Source organism: Strix aluco, chromosome 4 (genome assembly GCF_031877795.1).
Source record: "Strix aluco isolate bStrAlu1 chromosome 4, bStrAlu1.hap1, whole genome shotgun sequence".
Lineage (NCBI taxonomy): Eukaryota > Metazoa > Chordata > Aves > Strigiformes > Strigidae > Strix > Strix aluco.
This window is the reverse complement of record NC_133934.1, coordinates 31,112,052-31,136,861: the sequence shown is the minus strand read 5'-3', so window position 1 is coordinate 31,136,861 and position 24,810 is coordinate 31,112,052. Positions and strand designations below refer to the sequence as shown.

The 24,810-nt window shown below is 39.9% G+C and overlaps 1 protein-coding gene across 1 annotated transcript in view; it reads right to left on the bottom strand.

The window, feature by feature from the left end:
* KIT (KIT proto-oncogene, receptor tyrosine kinase) overlaps positions 1 to 24,810 on the bottom strand; it is a 57,356-nt gene that overhangs the window by 5,599 nt on the left and 26,947 nt on the right. The window contains exons 5-17 of the mRNA XM_074822564.1: positions 22,446 to 22,605; positions 19,416 to 19,605; positions 18,833 to 18,948; positions 13,318 to 13,432; positions 11,919 to 12,112; positions 10,737 to 10,843; positions 10,518 to 10,644; positions 10,151 to 10,255; positions 9,953 to 10,063; positions 8,164 to 8,314; positions 6,268 to 6,356; positions 5,798 to 5,925; positions 2,090 to 2,212 (exon numbers count right to left, since the gene is read on the bottom strand). Coding sequence (XP_074678665.1) covers positions 2,090 to 2,212; positions 5,798 to 5,925; positions 6,268 to 6,356; positions 8,164 to 8,314; positions 9,953 to 10,063; positions 10,151 to 10,255; positions 10,518 to 10,644; positions 10,737 to 10,843; positions 11,919 to 12,112; positions 13,318 to 13,432; positions 18,833 to 18,948; positions 19,416 to 19,605; positions 22,446 to 22,605 — 1,716 coding nt within the window. The remainder of the gene's footprint in view (positions 1 to 2,089; positions 2,213 to 5,797; positions 5,926 to 6,267; positions 6,357 to 8,163; positions 8,315 to 9,952; positions 10,064 to 10,150; positions 10,256 to 10,517; positions 10,645 to 10,736; positions 10,844 to 11,918; positions 12,113 to 13,317; positions 13,433 to 18,832; positions 18,949 to 19,415; positions 19,606 to 22,445; positions 22,606 to 24,810) is intronic.

The following is a 24,810-nucleotide window of genomic DNA, read 5'->3' as shown; positions in this document are numbered from 1 at the left end:
TTGCACCAGGGGAGGTTTAGACTGGATATTAGGAAAAATTTCTTCACTGAAAGGGTTGTCAAGCATTGGAACAGGCTTCCCAGGGAAGTGGTGAAGTCACCATCGCTGGAGGCATTTAAAAGACATGTAGATGTAGTGCTTAGGGACACGGTTTAGTAGTGGACTTGGCAGTGCTAGGTTAACAGTTGGACTTGATCTTAAAGGTCTTTTCCAACCTAAACAATTCTATGATTTTTCGTAAGTTTGTGTGGGGACAGGCATCCCTTGGGAATGCTTACTGGAGCAGAAGAAAGGGCACAGAAATCCTTTGGATTTGCTTCCACCTTCCTCTCCCTGCTTTGCCCTTTCCTTGTCTGACTGTAGGACTCTGTAAGGCTTCTGTCCTAAGCATCTGTCCTGCTGTGGGAGAAACCAGATCTCTTCCTCTTAAGTGGTCTTGCAAAAATGTGGCCGAAGATATATTTCAACCATACTATAAAGAAAAGCCTTGATGTTTTCTAAGGAAAGGAGACCCAACAGAAAATGAGATAAACGGAAAGGAAAAGAAATGAAGTGGAGGAAAGGCAGCATGGGCTGGCTCACCAGAGAGACAGCCAGAGTTATTTATTTCCTGAACAGCACAGACATCACACACTCTTCCTGGCCAAGCCCCCAGCTGCTGTCAGCAGCATGGCCTCCCAGAAGTGTCCATGGCCAGTGATGCCCCAGTGCTCCTGATAAGCTTTAAGATCAGGCCAGATGCAACTAGACACCTCCTGCAGCCACTGCTGCCTCTCTCCCCAGGCAGCTGCAGCCTATCCTCCTCTGACCCTTTCAGGCTACGTAAAATCCTGTTCTCAGGCAACTCAGGAAATTTAAAGGGTAGCCTAGACAAGTAAAACTTAATTACTTACTGCCCACTTTCCTCCTAAACTGCTGGTCTGCACTTCCCACTCCCAGGAGCCTTGTCTGATCAAGCAGCTCTTGACCTGACCGTGAGCCTGAAAGCAGTTTTCTTACACTAAATGCTACTCAGTATTTTGCCAGGACAGCCATTCCTGAATTATTTCAGCTCTTATTGTTCCCTAATCTCAAATTCTAGGCACCCAGTGGTGGCATCAACATTGGTTTTGAAAACAAGCAATAAACCCAACTCTCCCATAGCTTAAAATAGGGATGCTCTAGGTACCTGGGACATCAGGGACTGCTGAATGACAGCAGAACAGTGGAGATATCTCAGATACCTGAGGTGCCATGGACTGACTGAGGTTAACTGAGCATGGCAAACCACTTCAGTGAGAAATACTCAGGTGTGGGACTTTCCCTCTTCGTCAGTTTGCCCGAAGCCAGGATGGGCAAGCTTCAGATCATGTGTTGTCAAGTCCCTAACTAACAACCAGCCCCTGACCATGAGGCACTCAACTGGGCTGGGGAGGAGGGCTGCCTTGTTGAACATGGATCTTCTCTCCCCATTACAGGGTTTGAACTATAGGTTAAAGCTGTATTTGTTATACATACAAGGTTAAAATCTGTATATTGAATCAGAGAAACCAAGGCTTTTTTGCCTCCCACTATGCCCTGATCAATAAATTTACATTTCAGAATTCAGTTTCCATTGTCTGAGTGATGCTTTATAGCAAACAACAGGATGCAAACCCCTGATTATTTTTAAAATAAACTATTTCAGTAATTGACAAATATAACAATGGCCAGAGAAAAAAAGTTTCAAAATAATTGTATTTAGGATTGGGCCACCAGAATATTCCAATGGCAAAACTTGCAATTACTCACAGAGCTGCAACTTTTAGTATGTTCAGATATAACAGAAAGACTGGGCGTTATACTGGTGCAGCAAAAAACATCTCCTCCACTACAACATACATTCAGATACCAGCATGTTTTTTTCCAGTGTAACAACATGTGTATACCAAGGGTTTTTATCAGCACACACATCTACATCAGCAATCACCCCTCCTAATGTTCCTGACCAGCAAGAATATATATCATAACTGAGAAATTTAGATTTCTGCCTGAGACTTTTCTTTCCAAGTCAAGACAACAGGAAATCCCCTAACTTAGAACAGGTGGATAAAATATCATATATACTTACATTTCCTTTGACCACATAATTTGAGTCATTCCTTATATCTCTTGCCAGGCCGAAGTCACAGATTTTTGTTATTCGACCATGAGTGAGAAGAATATTTCTTGCAGCCAGATCCCTATGAATGCACTAAATAACAAACAGACAAACAAAGCTATTTTATAATATCCATATCAGGCTGTTGCTTGGATACGTGCTTACTTAGCAATATTAGTTACTGCATTATGCATTTTATGGCAAGCTGAAAGTCATAATGAAGTCATGTGTTAATAAGCTTACTCAGATGATTAAACATTCTGGTGTAGTATCTTTACTATCATGACATTGATTCACATGGTTAAGGTTGTCTATGCATTTATTTTAGAAAAGACCACTTGCAGTCACTTTGAATTTTCTAATGTTTCCCATTTGCAGCTAAAGTTTAATATACTTTTTCTCTGACTTTTTATCAAAAAATCACTGGCTTGTTTCCTAACACTGGACACATAAGGGGAAAATGTGGTTTGTTTCTAAAATAATTCCAACCTTTTATTAAGTAGCTATTGTGGTTGAGGAGAAGGTGTTGAAAAGCTGAAAATAGGGAAAATTATGGTAACGACTTCAAAGCACGACTACAAGCCAGGCAACTGAATTCCATTTCAAAAAAACTCGTCTGGAAGACTTGAATTATTAAGTACCTAGGAAAGTTTTATAAGCAGGCCTAAGTATTTGAAAATACTGGAAATTTTCACATGCCAGTATTTTCAATAAATAGTCATGCATTTAGTGACCTAGCTAGCTTATACTCCAGTTTTCATTTGAGAAGTGTGCATGTGTTTGTAACTGCAGCTCCAGAAGGGTGCCTCAGTTTCCCAGTAGCTGCATTTTTTTTGTATGCAACTGTGGAGCCCACATGCATTTGTTAGAGAATGGAGGTAGTTCTCTAACAAAATGATCTCTTTTTCCATCTGGTAAGGAGAGCATTAAGCTCCTGCTTTACTGATGGTATATAGTCAGCAGGCCACAGCTTTCAAAAAAATAGCTGAAGATGGTTCATTTTTTCTCATGTTTTCCTTAAAATACAAAACTTTACAAGTTCCCTACAAAAAATGACTTAAAAAATCAAGAATTATACAAATCTAACTCAGAAAATGATACCTGCAGGTTGCATAAGCAACTTAGTCTCTGTCTCTTTTGTATGCTTACATGACAATTATTGTCTCAGGGGACTCTCCTTCCCCTCCCAGTCCAACATATTCTTCACTTTGCATATGAAAATTGCTGCACTTGAAGCAGTAAAGTGAAGGAATGGCCAAGCATCCACCATGGATGCACAGAGGCTGGAGCACCTCCCTTATGGGGACAGGCTGAGAGAGTTGGGATTGTTCAGCCTGGAGAAGAGAAGGCTCCGGAGAGACCTGGAGAGACCGGAGAGGCCTTCCAGTACTTAAAGGGGGCTACAGGAAAGATGGGGAGGGACTCTTGATCAGGGACTGTACTTATAGGGTGAGGGGTAATGGTTTTAAACTGAAAGAGGGTAGATTTAGACACTGGGGCAGGTTGCCCAGAGAGGTTGTGGATGCCCCTTCCCTGGAAGTGTTCAAGGCCAGGCTGGACGGGGCTTTGAGCAACCTGGTCTAGTGGAAGGTGTCCCTGCCCATGGCAGGGGGGGTGGAACCAGATGACCTTTAAGGTCTCTTCCAACCCAAATTCTTCTATGATTCTATGTCCCTGCTTTGTTCCTCCAGAATCAGTGCAGTTTGCAATGAATAAAGACTTTGTTCATTGGAGGAAGCCCTGTCTTGTGATTAAGGCACCGTGTGCTTAATAAGAGAATTATCCCCCCAGGACAGGCTCTTATCCTGACTCCTGCACAGAGGCACTTTTATGCCTCTGAGCCTTGATACGCAAGTTGCAGAAGAACAGCTGTGTACTCTGCACTGCTGGTCTGCATGGACCTTCCTTCTCTAAAGGCGTGAGGCATCTTATTCATCAGCCCACACTACTCTACATATACTCGCTGGAGCTAAGAGCGTGTATATACACAATGACTTAAGAAGAACAAGCACAGTAACATGTTAGTGCAGTGCAACTTAATTCTGTGATAAATCTGTTAATTCTGCACTGCCGAAGCGATACTGCATGGTACTTCCCAATCTCACAGTGAGGTGGTGTTACGTTCATTGTTGCCTTTGCTACTCAATGCCACGGTGTCTGTATCAATGGAAGGATTATAAAGAAAACAGTCACCAGGAATGATGCATAGTGAATCCTGGGGCTATTCTATAGGAAAATAAGAAGAAATAAAGAATATGTGTGCTGAGCACTGGATGTCCTGAACATTGAAGGATGCAGGATCCTGGTGAAAACCATTAAAATCTGAAATACAATGTGTTTGCCTGTCAGGCCTGATTTGAAGCTATTGATAGATGAAAAATAAACTAAAGGGTTTGGAAAGAAGAACAGTGGGGGAAAAAAACAAGTGCAAGAGCAAGTTTTAATGTGGACTTCCTTTGGAACAGAAGTAGAGTCACACTTCCCACTACTAACACATTTTCCTTAAATTGCGTAACTTTGGTTTTACGCTCTATCCAAGGTGCACCTGTACTATCCTGTGTCTATATTAGTTACAATGTTGACATGCTAAATGGCATTTTTCCAATAAAATGTAAGAACAACTATAAGAAGATCATAATTATGCCATACTCAAGACTTCTATTCTTTATAAATCTCTTTCTGTTATGCAACACCTCTCCTACAAAACCCAGAGTAATGTCTATTACACTCAGGGTAGCCAACAAAGATTCTCTGTGGGTCTCTAGACTGATTTTATCTTTCCAGAAAATTAAAAAACAAGACATATCCTGTGCATTAAGCCATGCTGCTAAAAAAAAAAGCACACAATGTGATAGTTCCCCTGTTTAAAGAAGTTCTGCATGAGAGAAGTAGCAAGTGCAGCGTTAAAACTCAAGCAAATAGATGGCTTTGCAGCTGTCTTCATACTGTTCTTTAGTTTGCAAACTTTCCAGCAGTGCCACAGAGAATAAATCTTAAACTCTTGAGATTTAATTGTTTTAGAAGCTGTTCACATGTTGGGTTTCTGGTTCTTTCCCGAATTCCATTTAATTCCTATATAGCAGAGAAGAGTGAAGTAATAGCTCCTTGGGGTTCCTATGGGTTTCACTGCCTCCAAAGTCACAGTAGTTCTCATGAAACTATCTGTGTGCTCCAGGAAACGAAGGAAGGGCTGAAGATCAAATCCCTAAGAGGTACCACCCAAGCTAGGCAGGGTTCAGCTGCACCTGCTGTCTCCCAACACATGACATTATCAATCAGTGGAACCTCGGGGTGCAGCAAACATACTTCGCTGCAACTCTTCTATGTCTCTTGTCTTGGTATTTCTATAACTAGTTTCTGTTCATGAGCAAGGCCACTTATTCTACTACGCTGTACTGTGGATATGCAATAGCACTGCTTCACGTTGACTACTGTGCACCCTATATTATGTTTTATGGGATATAAACCATCACTTTTGGCTAATGAGCACAGTATAGAACTCCTACATTAGCCAAATCTTCAGGTATGAGAAGGAGCATATCACTTTGCAGTGCTTGTTGAAAAGAACACAGAAATATTCAGCATTTAAACATGGATCACGTTAAAACACTGAAAGTGATGGTAAAGGAAACCAGAACTCTACTGATTCTGTCTGGCTCTGAAAAATTCTTAACTTACATTTTTGGAGGCGAGGAAGCTCATGCCCTTTGCCACCTGGTAAGAAAAGCTTAGTAGATCTTCAACATCTAGAGCAAGTTCATCATCTTCTGACATAGAAAGGGTAACATCCTGATCGGTGTAGGATCCTATGCAATATAAACAACAGCTTCTGAGTGCAGCAAGTGCAATCATTTAGAAAGAGTTGTCTTAACATTAAACAAAACAGTGATCTGAATAAGTACCTGACTAGAGTCACATAAATAGCCCATCACCAAAAAGCAAAACCGAATCCTGATACTCCATTTAAGTGTGGAGAAATACAAGACACTGTAATTTAGCATATTGTTCTTTCTCAAGCCTTCTCATATCAATTAATGAGTTTTCATTGTCTCTATCCATGAGAGAAAAGTATGATAAAACAAAAAATCCATGAAGCCCTTCTCTCTGCACTCCCAAGAGCAAATAGAATTCCTTGCCACTATACTCACCAGACTTCACTGGTCGTTTTTTATCAGCTTTTGGGGGGACTGCATATGACACTCCTGGTTTCATGTCCATGTACTCATTGGCAACATCACTGTAGAGGTAGCAGATTAAATGAAACACAGTTTAGTGAAAAAGGTCTCAAAAGCCATCCAAACAAAAAGCCAAGGTTATGCCAACCTTCTGAATATAATGCTTTACAAATGACCAATAGATTGGAAACTCATAGGTGTGTGAAAAAAATGAGGAAAGGCCTGTACAGAAAGAGAGGTTTGTCAGTACAGCTAACAATACATTTCAAAGTTTGGAGTTTGGCTCAGGTGAGCAAACAAAACCTTTCATACATATATTGTTTATAAAGACTTTATTCTCTATAAATTAACATGCAGATGTTTCACAGGATCTGCTAGTGTTTCCTTCTTCTGCTTAGGCCAACTTCTACCAGAATATTTCAGCAACTCAAGTGGCAATTGCAATGCAGAAGACAAATGGTAAAAAATGATAAATTCAGAGATTCCCAAGTTCCATAGGGTATTCGTATGTATTTTGAAAAATCAGCTGAGGCTTGGGACAGCCATCTGCTACATTTTTTAAGTTTAAGTTTTCTTATTGCTATATATAATTCAAATGTACAGATTTTCATACTATATGTTTTATAAATATAGTTAGGCACCTTTAGAAATGATGGATATGTTTTGGCATTTTTCACTTTATTGCCATTAGAACTCATATATATAGCCCTTCCTTAGCCTGAAATATCTGTTTAGTTTATGAACAATAAAAGCAACCACAGAGCTAACATGGAGAGGAGTAATGAGATCACCACTATCTTTAGTCACCACCAGAAACATATCTGACACACTTAGCAGCTGCAACTTTACAGTGAATACTAATATGAGAGTTATGGTAAATACTCCACCATTAATACCTCAATTTACAAAATGTGCTCAAACAGTGAGATTCCTTCACTGAAAAGAGGGAACACCTCCAATGGCAAATCACAGCTTTGTGTTCATCGCCTCAGTGGTCCCAACCTCTCTGGAGCATCACCAGCTACTCATATATTACCACAGCACAAACAGCTTCATCAGTACTATGTCTTGCTGGGACAATGGACTTTACCACCTCCTAAGGGTCTGCCTCGTTCTTTTGTGTCTGCCAACACAAAGTAATGGTCCCACTGGGGTAATAAATAGACTAAAAATAAAAATTGGCAGGTATTGTAACAGCCTCTAGGTTTTGGTAAGTTATGTCTCCCTCACTTCACAAAGGGAAGGAGTGAGCAGGAAATCTGCTTAGAAACATACTTGGAAGGAGCTCTGGACTGGTATCTAAAACAGAGCAGTTAAAAATATACAGATGAAGTAACTGGAAAAAAACAAAGTACAAGAGCAATTTCAGAATCGTGACATGGGCCATGTCATCATAAAATCTAGTGAGCTATCGGTGGCAGCTTGCCTCTGATACTGTAAGGTGATGGTTTGATTTTGTAAGAATTCATTTCTGAAGGCAGGAACTTAGGAGAGTTCAGAGTATTAACATCCCAACACTGGGGGAATTGTCATTCAAGCTGCTAAATGAGCATTGCCAATGTTTAACAGGAACGATAAACACAAACACGTACAAAAACTGAAGCCAAGGAATTGCATGAAATAACTACAGGAAATTTGATAAAGAAGTAAAACAGAGAGTGCATATACAATCAGTCGTGCTCTGTTAGAATAAACCACCCACTGTATAAATTGTCTCTTTAATTAAATTGTTTCCTTGCACAGCAAAGAATCTTCAAAGTCTGCTGTTATGAAAGGTTTCTCCACATCTTTTATACCTAATAATACTCTGACATCTCCTCCTTCCCAATCTTCTAAAAACACGAGTACATTTCAGAAGGTCATACTTACGTTGCAGGCTCTGCCTGACGCAAAAGGTTCTCATAAACTGCTGTTTCTGCATGTTCTTCATGTTTTGGACAAATAAATGAATCTCGTTTCCGTCTCAGAAAATTTAAAAGATCACCATAGCAACAATATTCTGTAATGACCAGAGTGGGACCTGTAGATGTACATGAGGTTGAGAAAGCACTGTTTTTAAAGTAGAAAAACTTAAATAAAGATAGCATTCAACCAAGCGCACAGGCTGGACTATTAAAAAATCACACTGCCTAGCACTGTCTGGATGTGAAAAGTTATAGAAAAGTAACCCAGCATCTTCCTTTTCACAGATCAGCAACTATGGTCCAGCTAAAGCCGTGCCGCTCCCAATTAATTTCCCCCCCACCCCCGCCAATAGCATTGCATTGTACAAAAATTAAACAAATAAGTCTTTTTCTCTTTCTTCATGTGATAATGTTTCTGGCCAGACACATCTGTTTGATTTTGCTCACTTCCTGAAGGAAGTTATTTGTTCCAAATGTTAAGAGTAATTCAAGCTTCAAACATTAATCCTTTTGATTCACTTCTGTTTACAGTAGAGCTTCACACTCCTTCAGTAATGTTTTGGAAATGATGTAGAGTGTTATATTCTGCAGTGTAATAGGAAAAATCATTCAAACAGAACAGCCGGCTGCGACAGAAAACTACATTGCACAAGGTCTTAGAATATTAAAATGAAATCGGAAAGGAGAATCAAGTCATCTCCAGCACAGATGTTTATAGATCAAATGTATGTTTTCTGAGTGAATGACTCCAGCTATGGCCCTTGAATATGTAATTGCACAGCGTGTTATTTCATCTGTAAGGTTATTCTAATGTACCACCGTTTACTAACCTCACTAGTTTATTTCCATTTTTCTGCAGTTGAAAATTTTAGCTTTCATAATAGCAAAAGCAGTGTTTGTGGCGGGATTTTCTTACAGAGGCTACATTTTTTCAGGCCAGTGAGTCTACTTTGTCGACTGCTTAAACAAAATCATTTCATCTATTTTTAAATCATTAAATGTGAAAGTGAGAAATATCTTGCCTCCATCTAAAGCTATGAATTTTTACAAGCTTCTTTTCTTTGAAAAATGAAGCAAAAACTTAAAGTGCAAATCTCTGTGTAAGAAGCAATACCATCTTTCATATTAAAATGCATATAAATTAAAAATACAGGACTGCATCACTCTGTATTGACACTTCAGCTGTTTCATAGCTTTTACTATGTTCAAACCCCAGCTTATTAAGTTTGTGAAACTTTTGGGTTGCGCAATAGTTTATTTGGAAAATTCTTTTTCTCAACTTTCTGCTACTTAGAATTTGTAACTTCAGTGGTGCCTTAACAGATACATTTACAGTTTAAACAGAAGGCTGGAAGACTATACAAGACAGGCCTGTTGACTTCACCTTGGATACCAACAAGTAACCAGTTCACATATCTTTTCCTGTTTGTGAAAAACAGCGTGGCTGAGGAAAAAACTTATGCTGTACATTTTGTGTCATCTCTCAAGAAGAAAGTGCACAATGGTTCACATGACAGAGAATAACAGCAACCTTCCTACTCCAGCTACAGTGGTCTCATTACTGCTTTTAGCATAAGCCTAAAATCTAGATTCAGAAATTCACAGGTGATAATCACGATGACCTGCAACCTGCCTAAGCAAGAAATGTATTTAAGATTTCTATACTTAGCAGCGCTGGCTTCTTCTTCACAAGGTTCCTGCTTCTGGCAATAAAAAAGGAACAGAAATAATCAATAATCTGTTGATAACCCCACCTCCAATAGTGCAAGCTCCAAGCAGATTCACGATATTAATGTGGTTTCCAAGGTAACTCAGCACTTTAAGCTCTGACATCAAGGCTTCTCTTTCTGTTAAATGGGCACTTGCTGCAAAAAAAAGCACAACGTTCAGTACGTAACATACTGACCAGAAGGAAGCAAGAAAAAATTGTACAGTATATTAGAGCAACTTACTTTTCAACATCTTTACTGCTACTGTCATAGCAGCATCAGATTTAAATAGACCATAAGCAGTGGCTTCAACAACTTTTCCAAAAGCTCCAGCACCAAGGGTTTTACCTAATAAAGCAAAACAAAAGATTCTGTAACACCTTAGGGCACTTCTTCCTGAAGGGTTCAACATTTTATTTTATGATTATCAAGGAATAGGAATTTATTGTAGATATGCCTGCTTGGCTTTTGTCCCAAGGTTAAGTATGAGCAGTTATCACTATTTGCATTATTGGACTTCTTTTGGACAAAGCCCTGCTGTGCTTGACCAGTCTCATATGAGACCTGAAGGTTTCACCTTGCAGATGAAGTTAAATAAATCTAAACTAACCAAAACTCAACCGGTTTCTAGGAAATTCCCATTTGTGATCATAAGGAAGTTGCGTTGGGTCTATGTAAACATAGTTGTTTCCATTTATTTCTTCAACAACTTTCCACTGAACTTCGTATTTGGGTTTCTGGAAAAGAAAGAGAATGGCTGTCACTACCAAAGCCTCCACAGGCAGCTCACACACTTTCGTGACTCAGGCAGAGTGGCTTCTGATTTTACCTGCAAGTATATGTACACCAGGATCATGACTATGATGCACATCAGTCCTGCAGCAACTCCAAATGCGATTAGTAAAGGGGTGAAAAGGGTATGGGTACGGATTTGTTCTGGAAAGAAACAAGAGAAAATTCTGCTTAAATACTGAACAAGAAAAACTGTATTAAAAAGATGCAGGTGAAAACCTTTCCTTAGTTCTTCCTTGTGAAACACAGTTTGGGGTTCTGACTTTCCCAGATATGCTACAGGTATATCTGTGGGGATCAGAGCTGGCAAAGAAACCATCCAGTTTGTTGCATTGGGAGTCTCTGCTTCATCAATTCAGGAGACATAACACCAAGATCAATTAAGGCAAGGGGTTTGCATGATCTCAGTCAAGTTAGGTTCAAGAAAGAAGCTTTCTTCTGAAGTCCTAATTCCTTCTCTTTTTTGCTCCTGCCCCTCCCAGTATGATGTCTACAGCACAGTCTGTACAAGTAGAGGTTGTGCCAAGTAGCAAAGGAATACCATTCCAGTAAAACCCATCTGCCCCAAATCTGGCTTATTTGTTTATATGTTATATCTGGGTGTAACAGAAAAAAGAAGCAGCAGAACATTTGATTTTGCAAAGAAGAGCACAGATTTACAAACACATTTTGAGTCATCTATGTTCTAGTGCTTTTTTTTCCCCCACAGACCCACAAATACTGCTACAAAACTCATAAGCCCTTTTGCAGTATGTTGTTGTTACTTCTTTTACAACAGCATAGCCCTTAGGCTCCAGGCAAGTTCAGGACTGCATTTTTCCTGAGACATTGTAAAAGCAAAAAAAATGCAGTCTTTCCTTGAAAGTGATGGCCTAAATAGTCAAAACAGACAACAGGAAAAGAAAAGGGAGAGAGAGGGGGAAAAGCCAGTGTAATGCTGTAAAAAGCCTATGTAAAGAAGTGGTTGTCCCTCTGCTGCACAGACAGAAGAAAACCAGCTATCTACTGCACTGCAGATCTGGAGCCATAAAGAGACAATACCACAATATTCATTGAAAAATTAAAGCAATGCTTTGACAGGCAGAACAAGTAGCGTTATCATATGCTCAGCCACAGTACTGTAAACTTTCTTATGGCAAAGGTAAACCACTTAAAATCCTCTTACAGAAAGAGCTAAACGGCACCCACGTTTTATGGTCTCATTCACTCCAGCCATTACCTTTAATAGCAAAGTTGAAGAAAGCAGAGCTCCTGTCCCCATTGCTGGAAGCCTCGCAACACACGGTGCCGGTGCTCCTGAACATGCTGGCGTTAATGGTGCTTTCAACCAGGATTCGTTCAAATGATGGCACTGATGAATTTGTGTAACTGATTTTGACATCCATGGGGGATATTGTTGGTGAATCAAAACACCTGGGAGAAACAATACTGACAGTTACCTGCCACGGATTGCTACCTGGAATGGATGACAGGTCCTGCTGTTGAGGCAGACAATCACTGCCAGACCATGAAATAACTAAACAACACTGCTCTGCAAAGGGGTTCATCTGAAGATCCTATCCTCAAAACTTAGCCTACTCACAATATCTCACTGTCTTCAATGTAATGGGAGAAATGGATACATACACCAAGCCTGACCCAAATGGACACCATGAGGTCTTTGAATTTGCTTTTGGCTAGAGATACCTACAGGTCTGTAAGCTCGTTATGGGTTTTGTACCATTTAATCTGCATCTCCAACTTCAGCTTTGAGCAGCTGTGGTCTATTACCTACTCTTGAAAACTTTCCCTAACAAAAAAATCCATGATGTACATACAACACCATCAAGCTTATATGCAGCCAGAAAATAGCGAGTTCTGTTCTCTCAAGATGCTGCCTCCCCTTCATATGTCACATATTTACTACATGAGCACACAGTTAAGATAAAAAAAAGTGCTATTTAAAAAAAAATTAAGGAAATAATAATTGTTTCAGGCATAAAACAAATTATGCAGGTGGGAGACCCATGACTTGCTAGTACAAGATCTACAACCACGGTGGAAGTCAACCAAAACCTTTAAACATGCTCCACAGATGCTCACTTCACAGTGAAACTCTACAATTGTTTTAGAAACATGGTAACTAGACATCAGGTTTTATTCATAACAACTCTGGACTTGTTTACTTGTCATATGCTTCATGTGAATAGAAATCTAATTACTTTATGTCTTGAAAAATTATATCATTACACAATAAAACAAAAGATAACAGCCATATTCACAAGTGATTCTCTATCTGTCACTCTGTGAAATTGCATACAGAATGTGTGTCATCTGGGGGCAAATCAATATAAACCTTAGCGAGCCTGCAGCAGAGACAAAGTTTGGCTTTTACTTTTCCGCAGCAGAAAATGCTGGTTATTCCCCTTTCAAGGATGGAATGCAAAGGGGAATAATGAAACATACCCCTGCCTTCCCGCAAACGACTGCAAATAATGCAATGACAAAAATTATGAAAACAGTGATGCAACATTTGAACATAACTGTTACTGAGTCATTTTATGTTCTTAATTTTTAATTATAAATTGGGTGTATTGTATCTAGAATAACCTTTGGAGACACTGGTTAACTTAACTCACCTCTGCTCAGTTCCTGGGCAAAAATACCAGTATATGGTAGGGGCTGGGAATCCAGCTGCTACACACTGGAGAATACCATTGCTAAGTATATCCAGAGTGAGAATCTCCGGTTTTGCTGCAATAAACAAAAACGAGAGTCACACATCAGGGGAACACAGAATTTGCACTCCCATTTGCTCTTCACCCCAGCAATTTATGTGCATCATCGTCTGTCGAACTCCTCAGGTGAACAGAGCTTTGCATGTTCAAGGGTCTCAGGGTCTGAAATGGTGTCCTGCTAGCACTGACCATCTGTGAAAATATCAGTTCTTACACTGTATGCTTGGGCTGGATTTCAGAAGAATACCTTACCTTCACCAAGTATTTGGTTTGATGGAAGATCCTAAACCAGCAAAGCTTAGATAACCCAAAGAAGTGTGTGTTTGGAACAACACTGCAGTTCTCATCCCTGCACAGCGTGACTTTATGTGCCTCTAAAAAGGACAGTTTCTTCACAGTTATAAGCATACTAAATCTGTCAAACCACATCCCTCTTACATCTGCCCTGCGTATTAAGTATTACCACCGCAGCCAGAAAAGGAACTACAGTGCAAGGCAACCAGTGCAGACCTCCCCATCCCCACAGAGGACATATGTCTCTCTATGATACTGCTACTGAAACGCCCGACTGTCTGACTCTCTGAAACATTGCACATAGAGGAAGCTAATATTTGGCTGAATATATTAGCTTTCCAAATGATAATTTGTGATTGCTTTGGTAGTTTAGAAAGCAACCCAGCCAGACAATGCCTCCTGCCATGTCCTGCAGTCAGTTCAGGAGCTACTGTTTCAGGTATGGCAGGAAACCAGAGCAATCAGACAGACTTTAGAGTCATAAGTGTAATGTCATAGGCTTCAAACAAGGGTACCACCAACACAGCAAGATGGTTTTCTTGGTGAAACTTGAATTAGACGCCTTATTTCCCATAACTACCTTAGATTCCTTGCAAAATCACCCAAAAAGAAGTTAATGGAAAAACCATACTATACTGCCAATGATGCTGCTCACCTGACAGGTACAAGTTAAGAGTTCATTATCAGTTAATACTTTACAGAAATGTAAAATGAACTTCTAATATTCTAGAAAGTAGTGAAGCTACATAGACTACAGTGGGAAAATGCAGATATATTTCAGATAAAATCCACGTACAAAGACTGCACAGTGTTAGTTTTTAATGAATATTCTACTTGCTGATTAAATTAGAGGCAATAAAGCACACGTATATTCTCAATCACATAGCATCTCCTCATGACTCACGCTACAGGAACCAAATGTTCTTTCATTTCTAAATCCGCATGTTGTGTTTTATGCAAATGACCAAGAACCAAACATTGTTGCAAAATGTTGAGATGGATTTTCAGCATTACTCATTTGGTGAGGAACTTTTTGAGAGCACACAGCATCTCACTCAACCTCAGTGTTCATGGAATACACGTAACTCACATTTCAAAACTCGTATCAAAATGGTTGGATTGCAAAATTGTAATTCGCTAATCTACTACCCTTGTGCAATTTGTTTAGGTGTATGCAATTTTTTAGGCAACATTACAACACAGTGTAACTCAAGAAATGAGAGAAATGAAAAGTCAAATATAAGAGGAATATGAACATTAAGCCCCAGAAAAAATATCGTGCCAGAGTTGGGCTGCATCTACCATCATCTGACTTTGAGTGATGAAACAAAAATGTCCACGTTAGTAAAAACCTCGTGCAATAAAAGCCGTCTACATGGCCACAAGTCCACTCTGCAGCAATGGAGGGTGACAACAGGCTGCGCAGGGTTAACGCATCCAGCAGCCTGGGCAGAGTGGTCCTGCCCTGGGGCCATGAGAAGCAGAGCTGCAGCAGCATAAGAACAGCTGACCAGAGAGCAGCTCTACCAGTGATATGCCTGATGAAGTGCTTTGGCCTGATCAGCCTCCCCCCACCAGCATGGAGGGCTCCCAAGACTCCCTGGCTCAGAGAAGTTAAGGGATGCGTTTCACTTGGGTGTGTTTCACTTGCGGCAGCAAAGAGCCCCCCCTCAGCCAGTACCCAAGGGGACTGAGGTGGCTGCTACTGCCATGCCTGGTCACTGTGCCCCTGGTCCCTGTTTGCCGGCTCAGGCCACCCACATGTGTCAGCACCTGTACCCCTTTTCTGGCATCCAGAGCATCTTCCTCACCCACCAGCGTAGGTGCTCCAGGTGATGCTGGAGCAAAGACAGAATGAGTTTTGCAAACAGATGCCAAGTTGTCACTGAGCATCTTCTTTTAAAAGAGATTTTACTGTGCTAGATTTTATAACTTTCACTTCCTAATTACCCCTGGTGTCAGACAGGCTCTTAATGACTAGACTTTGTTTGCTGTTTTGGCTTTAACCCTTTAAATATTTAATGTTTCATTACACTGCTTGGGATATTGCATATTGCCTTCCATAATCAGTCATCAGATGTCTTAAAACTTCTAATTTCACTACGTTTATTAACAGCTTTTCAGCTTTTATTAATGTGGACTCTGAATATATCAAATATGATTTATAAGAGTTCAGTCCTATTTTAATTCAACGCTCTGTACAATAACAATGTGCATTTAATTGCTTTCTATTACCAATTTCCTTTTCTTCATTGTTAACAAAGTGTATGTCTACAAAGTAACACTTAATAGGTATTGTCTGTTAGCGCAGCCAAAGAGAGAGGGATCTCCTCCTGAAGCTACGTTTTCTGGGTTGGAACAAATCTTTTCATAACATCACAGTGACTCCTCATTTGTTTACTGCATAGTCTAATGACAGGAAAACCACTGAGCTTGGCTTCATGTGATCTATAACACCACGACCAGTTTTCTCTTTGCAGCATGAGCCCCAACCGCATAGATAATATTTTGTTGACTATAATTAAACCCAGAAATTATTTTGCACTAAACTCAGATACTACCTGAAAGATTCCTCTACTAATTGCTATACGCACTGTACCTTGCCACTCTGGAGATTTCTACAATTTCTTAATTGTAACTCAGTTCAGCATGCTGCTTGTCAAGTTGTAATTTTCTTTTTGCCTCCTAATTTCAGAGCTCCTTCCTTACTTACTTTATGTCACATTTACTATGAATTACTACTACTTTTTTTTTTTAAAGCAATTTAGTATTGTTTCAGATTAGCATATGCAATTGCTAAATGTTCAAATCCAAGGCAAGTATTTCTGCACTGGGTCTTCTGTACATGAAGCCTTTCAGCAAATGCTTCAGCATTGATTTTTGTTTATGTGAAGACATTCTCCTGATTATGAATCCTGTTTTACCTGTTTGATTACTTTCTGCTGATTACTTGCCCAAGCCAGACGTGTAAACATCACGAGCTACATCCCAGCAATTTATGCAAAATCCTTGCTGACGACAATGTCAGGTCAGGACACACCATTAGATCAGGATCTGCCCACCCACGCATGACTCACCTTTGGCAGTTACTCTGCTATGTCAAATAATATGGTATGTTGTCATGCAGTTTGTGTTTCATACCTAAATGATGAGCATTTTACAAGCCACTGAAAACAGGTTATTTGTCTTAAAAACAAACCCCTAGAAGGATCAATCTATTTCATCTCCTCTTTTCAAAACAAAAATATATTTGCAGGAGCTTAGTCAAAATGCCAAAAGAAACGCTTTTTGAGTCAAGTGTGTCATGCTTGGGCAATGGCTGCAGTCAACCCAAGGCCACAGTGCATGGTAATGTGAGCTTTATGAGACTGCCTAAATGCCCTCATTGCATCCCAAGACTGATTTTACTACTTACAAGACCACTAGTTGAAGCAAGAGGAAAGAAGACTTGAACACTACTGGTTGTATGGATAAGCCATTAAGAACTAAACTGTCTATGCTCCCTCTTGCCTTGGCCATCCTGCTTCACCATGCTCTTCCTAGTCTGGTTTCCCAACCATGATCCACATGGGTTTTCAGCTTTTATCAAGTAGCATGTTTCTCAGAAGTGGCAACATGGAGCTCTGCACCAAGAACTGACACCTGATGGTGACAAAATTGTGGGTTGTTTTTTGGTTTTAGTTCTTCTGCCTAGACTGCTCCCAAGCAGCCTGCAGAGCCTGGGAGAGCTGGGAGGACCATGAACAGCCCCTTGCTCCAAGCGCACGTATGATGCTGCAAGTCAGAAAACATCATCCAGTGAACTGACGCTCATGTGAACTGACAGTTCCACTGGCAACCTGCAATTTCTTCCATTGCTTCCCAGAAATTAAACTTCTGGCTCAACAATTTGCTCTGCTCATCTGTAAAATAGTAGAATTATCCCTCGTGACAGTAAACCACACTCATCCACAGAGACAAAGGACATCTGAGGTCACCAGGGGCTTCACCTCAGAAATCACAGCTAGGAAACGAAAAAGGCACAAGAATACAAATGACAACATTCACAGATAAAGGAAGAAATGCCGTGTTCTGAAAGGAGCCCAAGAAGACATTTCTAGACCCAAAGTATGGCATTGCTAATCGTGACACTACAAATGCTGAACTTCAGTGATAAATGAGAATTCAGAAATTAATATCTAGGATTTTGTGCATTTGTCTCAACAGTCCTCTGCATACCTATGCCTGGAAAAGGACACATTGCTGCTAAAACAGAGCAGCACACATAACTGTATTCGCAGCACATTTACTTACTTTCTATACAGTTCCTCCTGCTGGGCTTGAAGGCATCATAGTCTACCACACCTTAGTTTCTCCAGTTTGCCAGCAGTTCCCTCCTGGCTTAATTTTCCTTAAGCATGGCCTTTAGTAGCTGCCAATATCTGTCTGCTGAGAGTATGAAATGCTCTAATAGGATGGCTCTTCTAAGAAGGACAGGATTTCCTGAAGGTTTCATTGAATTCATTTTGAAGTTTAGCTTTTGTCCTGAAGAACGCTGTTTGGAACTGAGACCAGTGCTCTTTTTTAACAAGCATGTCCCAAAGATAACAGCACAAGTATTTGGAAAGTTATGCAAATTTCTCTAAAACAATGGTGATCTATATTATTATACAGAGGTATTTAGATGCCAAAGGCACAAGTGAATAATTCTCCTGACAAACTTTCAAACTCTACATCCAACTCAAACAAATTAAAGACAGTTAATAGCTTAACTTGGCTGTCAAAAATGCCAACTATAACCCTGTATACCCTGCTTCACCTCAAATTATCAAAGGTTTATGATACAGGGTTATTTTTGAGATTGCGTTTCCAGGTGCTACAGTTTTTTTCCTGGATAAAGCACCTAGCTGGTAACCTCTGGAATATGTTCAGTACAATGTAAGGTCACGCTGGATAGTAGGTCGATTTGTGTAAGTACTCTGTACTTTTGTATCTTGACTTTTAAATAGTTTTCCAGCATGTGCTTCACCTCAGAAAGCCTCTCATATGCTGAACCACACTGTGACATCTTGTGCATACATTATGTTGTATAAAATACAATGACTGTGATAATGAAATATTTCAAACTGTTCACTTTACTTACTTTTCACATAGACATTAAATGTTACAGAGGAGCTGGCATCAGAATTGGACACAAAAAATGTGTAAATGCCTCCTTCTGTTCCTTTTAATCGGGTAAGGTGAAGTTCACTTGTATAACTGTAAAGAAAAATTAAGCATTACTGATGCTCACAACTTGCGGTGAACAGGCAACTGCTACATGGAAGCTGTGTGACTTACTAGCGCACAGTCTTCTTCTGCACACACTGTCCATGCAGACACTTCTGCATTACGACTGCCCTTGCACTACAACGTCCAAAGGTTTTGCCACTTCTAACATCCAGATGTGTGCCCAAGTGACAGCTCAGCACCAGGCTCAGACCCTGAGCACGCACCACCACCTGCTCCTTTTCTCACTGAGCAGGGAACCCAGATACATAACCCAGGACACACGTGTGTCGTGGTTTAATCCCAGCCAGCAACTAAGTACCACATTACCGTGGTAAGCCACGTGTACTACAAGGTGTTTTATAATCACAATTTTCTCGCCATCTCCACTTTCCTCTTTCCAGAGCACACTCTAGTTCCAGAGTGAAATCAATAGCACTTACAGTCATTTATATTACCTGTTATTGCCCACAGTCTTGAACTTGACATAATGGTCTGATGAATTCTGTAACGTTTCGTTCATGTACATCCAGACTTCTTCCTTCGGTTTTGGATATGCCTCATATTCAACTGTTAAATTTCCATTTTGTCCTGCATTTATATCTATTGTGGTATTCATTGTTGCAAACAAACGGACAAATCCTTTAGCTGATGGCCATAAGAAGAGAAGAAAAACAATTTCAGAACCATTTAGAACACTGTCAGTACTCTAACCACAGTTAGACTACTTCAAGATCAGTGATCAAACATCCAACTGTGAAACAGGAAACCTTATCTACAAAGCAGAACTTGAGCTCTCACCTGCCAAAACCAAGGCCACTAGCTATATATATAGCAATGAGGCACAGGACTTAAAGCAGCCTTAAGTGCCTTAACAGAAATAATTCCATCTTCTGGTGATAAATACCCTTGATTTGCTTTTGGAAAAATGCAAGCACATGTTTGATTCTACTCAAGTATTTATATTTTTCTAAAAATCAGAGTCACTAACTGGCTGGTACAAAAGAAACACTACGAAAAAAGCAAGATAAATTGATCATTTATGACAATATACTAGAGTATTTAAGGTTTCTTTGTCAAGTGTAATTAAGAATGACATTACAAATGAAGCCATTAAAAACTGTAATTAGAGAAAAATGTGCTAAGTCCACAGGCCTGGATACCAACTGTCTTAAAACTAAGGCATTTCTGTTCATCTACTGCTGGGTCTTAATCTTTTATTTGGCAGATTGTATTTATCATTGTGCAGTTCCTTTCCAAAATATCATGTGGAGCAGTATCCTTACTGCAGTGGTTTTAATTTCATTAATAAACTCATCAGCTTCAGGATTATTCACTTTGAAAAGACAAATTTTTCAGTCCTATTACACAAATTCATATGGGAATTATCGGTTTGACAGGCAGATTGCAATTACAAGGAAACACATTTACTGAGAGAGCTTGAATTTAGACCAAAAGTCAATCTCCGATCTCTGCTTCTTCCCACTTTCTAGTAATCAAACTGCTGTGGCCAGCTGGGCACCTGAGCTTGGGAAAACCAGAGCCAGTGGGGCTTGGTGAAAGCATATGGAGCTGCCAGAGCACTTGACAGATGCTTTGGAGAAGAAAGGATGAAGTAAACTCACAGGAGGCAGGTACACTCTAAAATGCTCTCCATCATTAGAAAAGAGAAAATGGTTTTAAATCCGGAAACTGAAGATTTTTAGTTCCTTTGCAGAGCTTTTTTCTATTTTCTGTATAAACACAGGAACCCCTATGCAGCCTAGATTCAAAATCAGACCCAAGAACTTGTAAATAAAATTTTATGATTCTGCTACCAGTCCCTGAAATACAGTTCTAGAAACTGTTTACAGTTAGATAAACTGTTTAAAAAAGTAGTTAGGAAATTTACAAAAAATACTCATTTTTTTCTTGTAAACCTTTTGGCTAACATTAAAGCCACATTGATTTAGGATCTGATATAATCCCAGGATCTCTCCAGTACATGTCATACACCACTTCCCAGGACCCTGGGAGCTGGCACAGTTCAGGAAAATACAGTCAGTTTGACAATGAATGGTGAAAGGCATGCAGGAGACAGAATTTATTTTAAGTCAAATTTGAGAGGTTGGGGAGAAAACGTATCTCAAAAAGGAAAGATTTCAGCTTTTCTCTAGCATTTTTTATTAAATACAAACTTTGCACTTTACTAAATACAAACCTGTTACTTTATTGTCTATTTTTCATAATGCTGTGCTTTACTTTAGTCCCCAGACCTTCCAAAGTCAATCCTTTTTAAAGCCACATTTGCATATGTAGTAGTCCTAAGAATTTCTGTCATTAAGAACTTCCCTCCTCTTATAATAAAAGCTTTCATACTGTTTTCCTTGGGGAAAAGATTTTCTTTCATACTTCACACTGATTCACTCTTTTACATATGAATTTAGTCTCTCCTGTAAAAAAAAGGAGGGGGTTATGAGCCCTACTCCCTTGAATGCAAGGTTAAGGGCACTCAAACCTCTGCCACTCTGCTGAAAATCTGACCTGCATAGGTCAAACACTTCCTTTTTCTTTAAGTTACCAGGGAAAGCAAAACAAGCAATGCTGCAGGAGTTCCTGTGCAGCAGAAAACAAGATTTGAAAAGGAAAAAGGATCCAAGGCTACACTTCCCTCAGTTACCTCACCCTTGAATGGTAAAGAACTGAAACGGTTGTAGCCAACTACACAAACTTCTCCAGAATTATCTTATTAACTATATGAACATGTCCTTAATTGTCCTTCATTTATCAAATGAGCAGGTTTCAGCAGCTTTAAAGTTCAAAAGGCACTGTGTGTCACCCAAGTTAATATATAGGAGACTCTAAGCGCGTCTGTTATTAAACAAGAGGACGGAGGCAGTTCACTCACTGTTAAGAGACAGGATTCAAAAACCTGTGGAAGTGCTGGATAGTAAGTTTAACAGGGGGGTGAGCTCCGGAACAATTTCATGCTGTCTATGCACACTTCAATGTTCCTCACAGCATTATTTTAAATAGAGGTACATATATAGTGTCTACGTAAAAAACACTGACATGCCAATGTCAGCAAAATTTCCTGTGCTTGGAAGGCAGGTATTAAAGATACGCTTTGTGCTTGTGCTGCCAAATTACTTAAGTGTAGGGATAGTACCAGGCAAAGGTAAATTACTTGCTTCATTAAGACTGGATTAAATTTAAAATTAAACCAGGAAGGATGAGACAAACCAGAGAGATGGAAACACTGTTAGGTGATTGTTCTAATATCACATTCTAATAACGTGCAAAGGGTTATAGAAATTAAAGTAGTCATACACACCACAACACTTCCTGAGCTATCCCATATGGTACCAGTCAGCAATAACCTTTTAATAAAGCAACTTCACTCATTGAGATTTGGGGAAAGGAAAGAGATGGAAGGGAAGGCTCTCCAGTGTTCTCACTTTCCACATCCCGCTCTTAGAAATGTTAAGATTCCTACGAGAACTACTTACCTAGTGCTTTCAAGGTTACTGTGGCATTGGTTTTTCCGAAAGGGTTTTCTGCTTGGCATGTGAATTCTCCAGAATCATTAACTCCCACTGAACGAATGTTCAATGTTAATTTCCTTTCGTATCCATAATCACCCAAATTTCTGCTTTTGCTTGTAACAATCTGTTGGTAAAAAACAATTAACATCTAAAACACTGTGTATGCAGCATCTTTCCTAGATAAATTAAAAATGGAAGTAATTATAACTTTGCTATATTAATATTCATCACTTTAAACCGGAATAATAAGCCAGCACGACAAACCTGTCACTAGAATCTCTCCATGCAAAACAAGTGTGTGATCAGTTGTCTTTGGGAGATAATGTCCTCTCCTAAGTCCTATCCCATCCTCTTATTCTTCATGTTTTTCCTCCTCAAGCTCCACTGTAAGGCAAGAGAGTGTGTGTGTGTCTGTGTACATGTGTCTGTCTGTCTGTTCACCTGCCCCAAGAGAGCCAAATGGGAGAGACCAGGCCTAGCCACAAAGCTGAAACTAATTCCTTCAAATGTTTCAGTTGTATGAAGAAAAGGCTGTTGTGCCCAAGGTCAAACTCAGCTCGCTCTGGCTAAATTTTTAATGCTGATAAAGGTAAGGAACCAACAGAAGTTTTTATTTGCACTAACGTTTCCAGTTGTAGGGCTTGATACAAAATGATCACCGCGTCCTGACTTTCCTAATGCTCAGAAGCTGCAGCTATTGTAAAAAGTCATTGCAACTCTGCAGTGTGGTTGACCACTGAAGTGGTGCCTAAAAATCACTGAACTCTCTAATGGTTGCAGTGCTTCCCAGTGAAAATTTATGGTGCTGGAACTTCATTTTAAACTGGGTTGCTCTATGTCCCAAGTCCACAGCAAGTCCTGATTGCAGACATACTGCAGAGAGACCTGCTGGCAGCAGGTTTTACATGGCATCCTTCCTCTGGTACCTGCTCTGATTCCTGGTCTATAGCAATCTAGATTTATTAATCTTGAAGGCAACTGGAAACTTCATTCTCTTTTCAAAGCACTAAGTATATCATGACTCTATGCCTATGTATGCACAGAAAAAATAAATGCTTTGAGATATTGACTTCAGTTTCTGTGAGAATGCTTGGTGTGGTTGGAAAGACTGTTAAATTCACATTGATTAATCCAAATGCAGGCCTGGACTTGTTACGATTTTCTAGTAGAATGATTTCACTTCTTGAAGGTTCCAAGAGCTTCTAGATAAATCTCATCTTCTCAACACAATTTTGATTCCTCTTGAGCTATAATAATCGCAAATAGAAGTTTGTTTTTTATGGATGTGCTTGCTTATAACAAGTCGTCTAATTTTCAAAAGTGGTGATAACTTCAGTCATGCAAGGACTGAAGTTTTGGGTTTTTTTCCTCTCACCTATTCAGGACAAAATGTAATCCTGCATCTATTTAAACATGATTTTATGTATTCTATTTCAGTACAAAATTTAATTTGATAGTCAGTATTTAAAAGATAGCATCCCCTGCTATCTATCAGAAAGGACAGAAAGGTCAAACTTATTTGGTCAAAAATATTTTCCTCGTGGCTTTTACTCATAAACTGAAAAGTGGTAAAGCACAAAAACTTAAGGGAAGGCCCTAATTTCATCACACTCTAACAAAGAAAAGGGAGGGGAAACGAGAGAAGAAATGAAGTTTCTCAGATGAAGGACTTGCAGTTGACCTTGGCACAGGACCAAAAGCCCCATCTGCATGTCCCACACCGCCTTCATGTCACTTAGACCTCCTCAGCCTTCCGAGCTGCGAGGTAGGATTTCTGGAGCAGCAAGCACTTAGCAAGAACAGCTTTGCCAGAGCTGTTGGATTAGCTAAGCATGCTATGCCCAGCCTCAGGGAATGGGCCTCCTGTGCACTATCTGCCTGAGGAGATGTGATTTATCCAAACATCACAGCATCACAGAAGCCTTTTTTTCCTTACACACATGGCCTGTGAATTACATATTCTGGTCACTGCCACTAGCATTAAAAGACCATCCAATTAGCACGGGAATATATACGGCAGGAGTTACTAAGAGGTCTTCACAAGGGCTTTTAATTAATTTAAATTTCAAGGTATACCCAGAAGACCAAGAAGTGGCCTTAAAAAAACCCAGAGCCTGCTGCTCATTTCAAAGGTAGAGCTGGCAGCACGCTGACTGACCAGGGGAGGGGATGTCTCTGCCCCTCATCTGCAGAATAGCCGTGCTGCCCGTAACGAACTCTCCTGGAGCACTTAGCCTGCCAATAATTTAATTTGGTGATGCCAGGCAGTAACTTCATCTATCACTACAGACAGAAGCCAGTTCACTGGTTCATTTTTCAGAACTTCCTC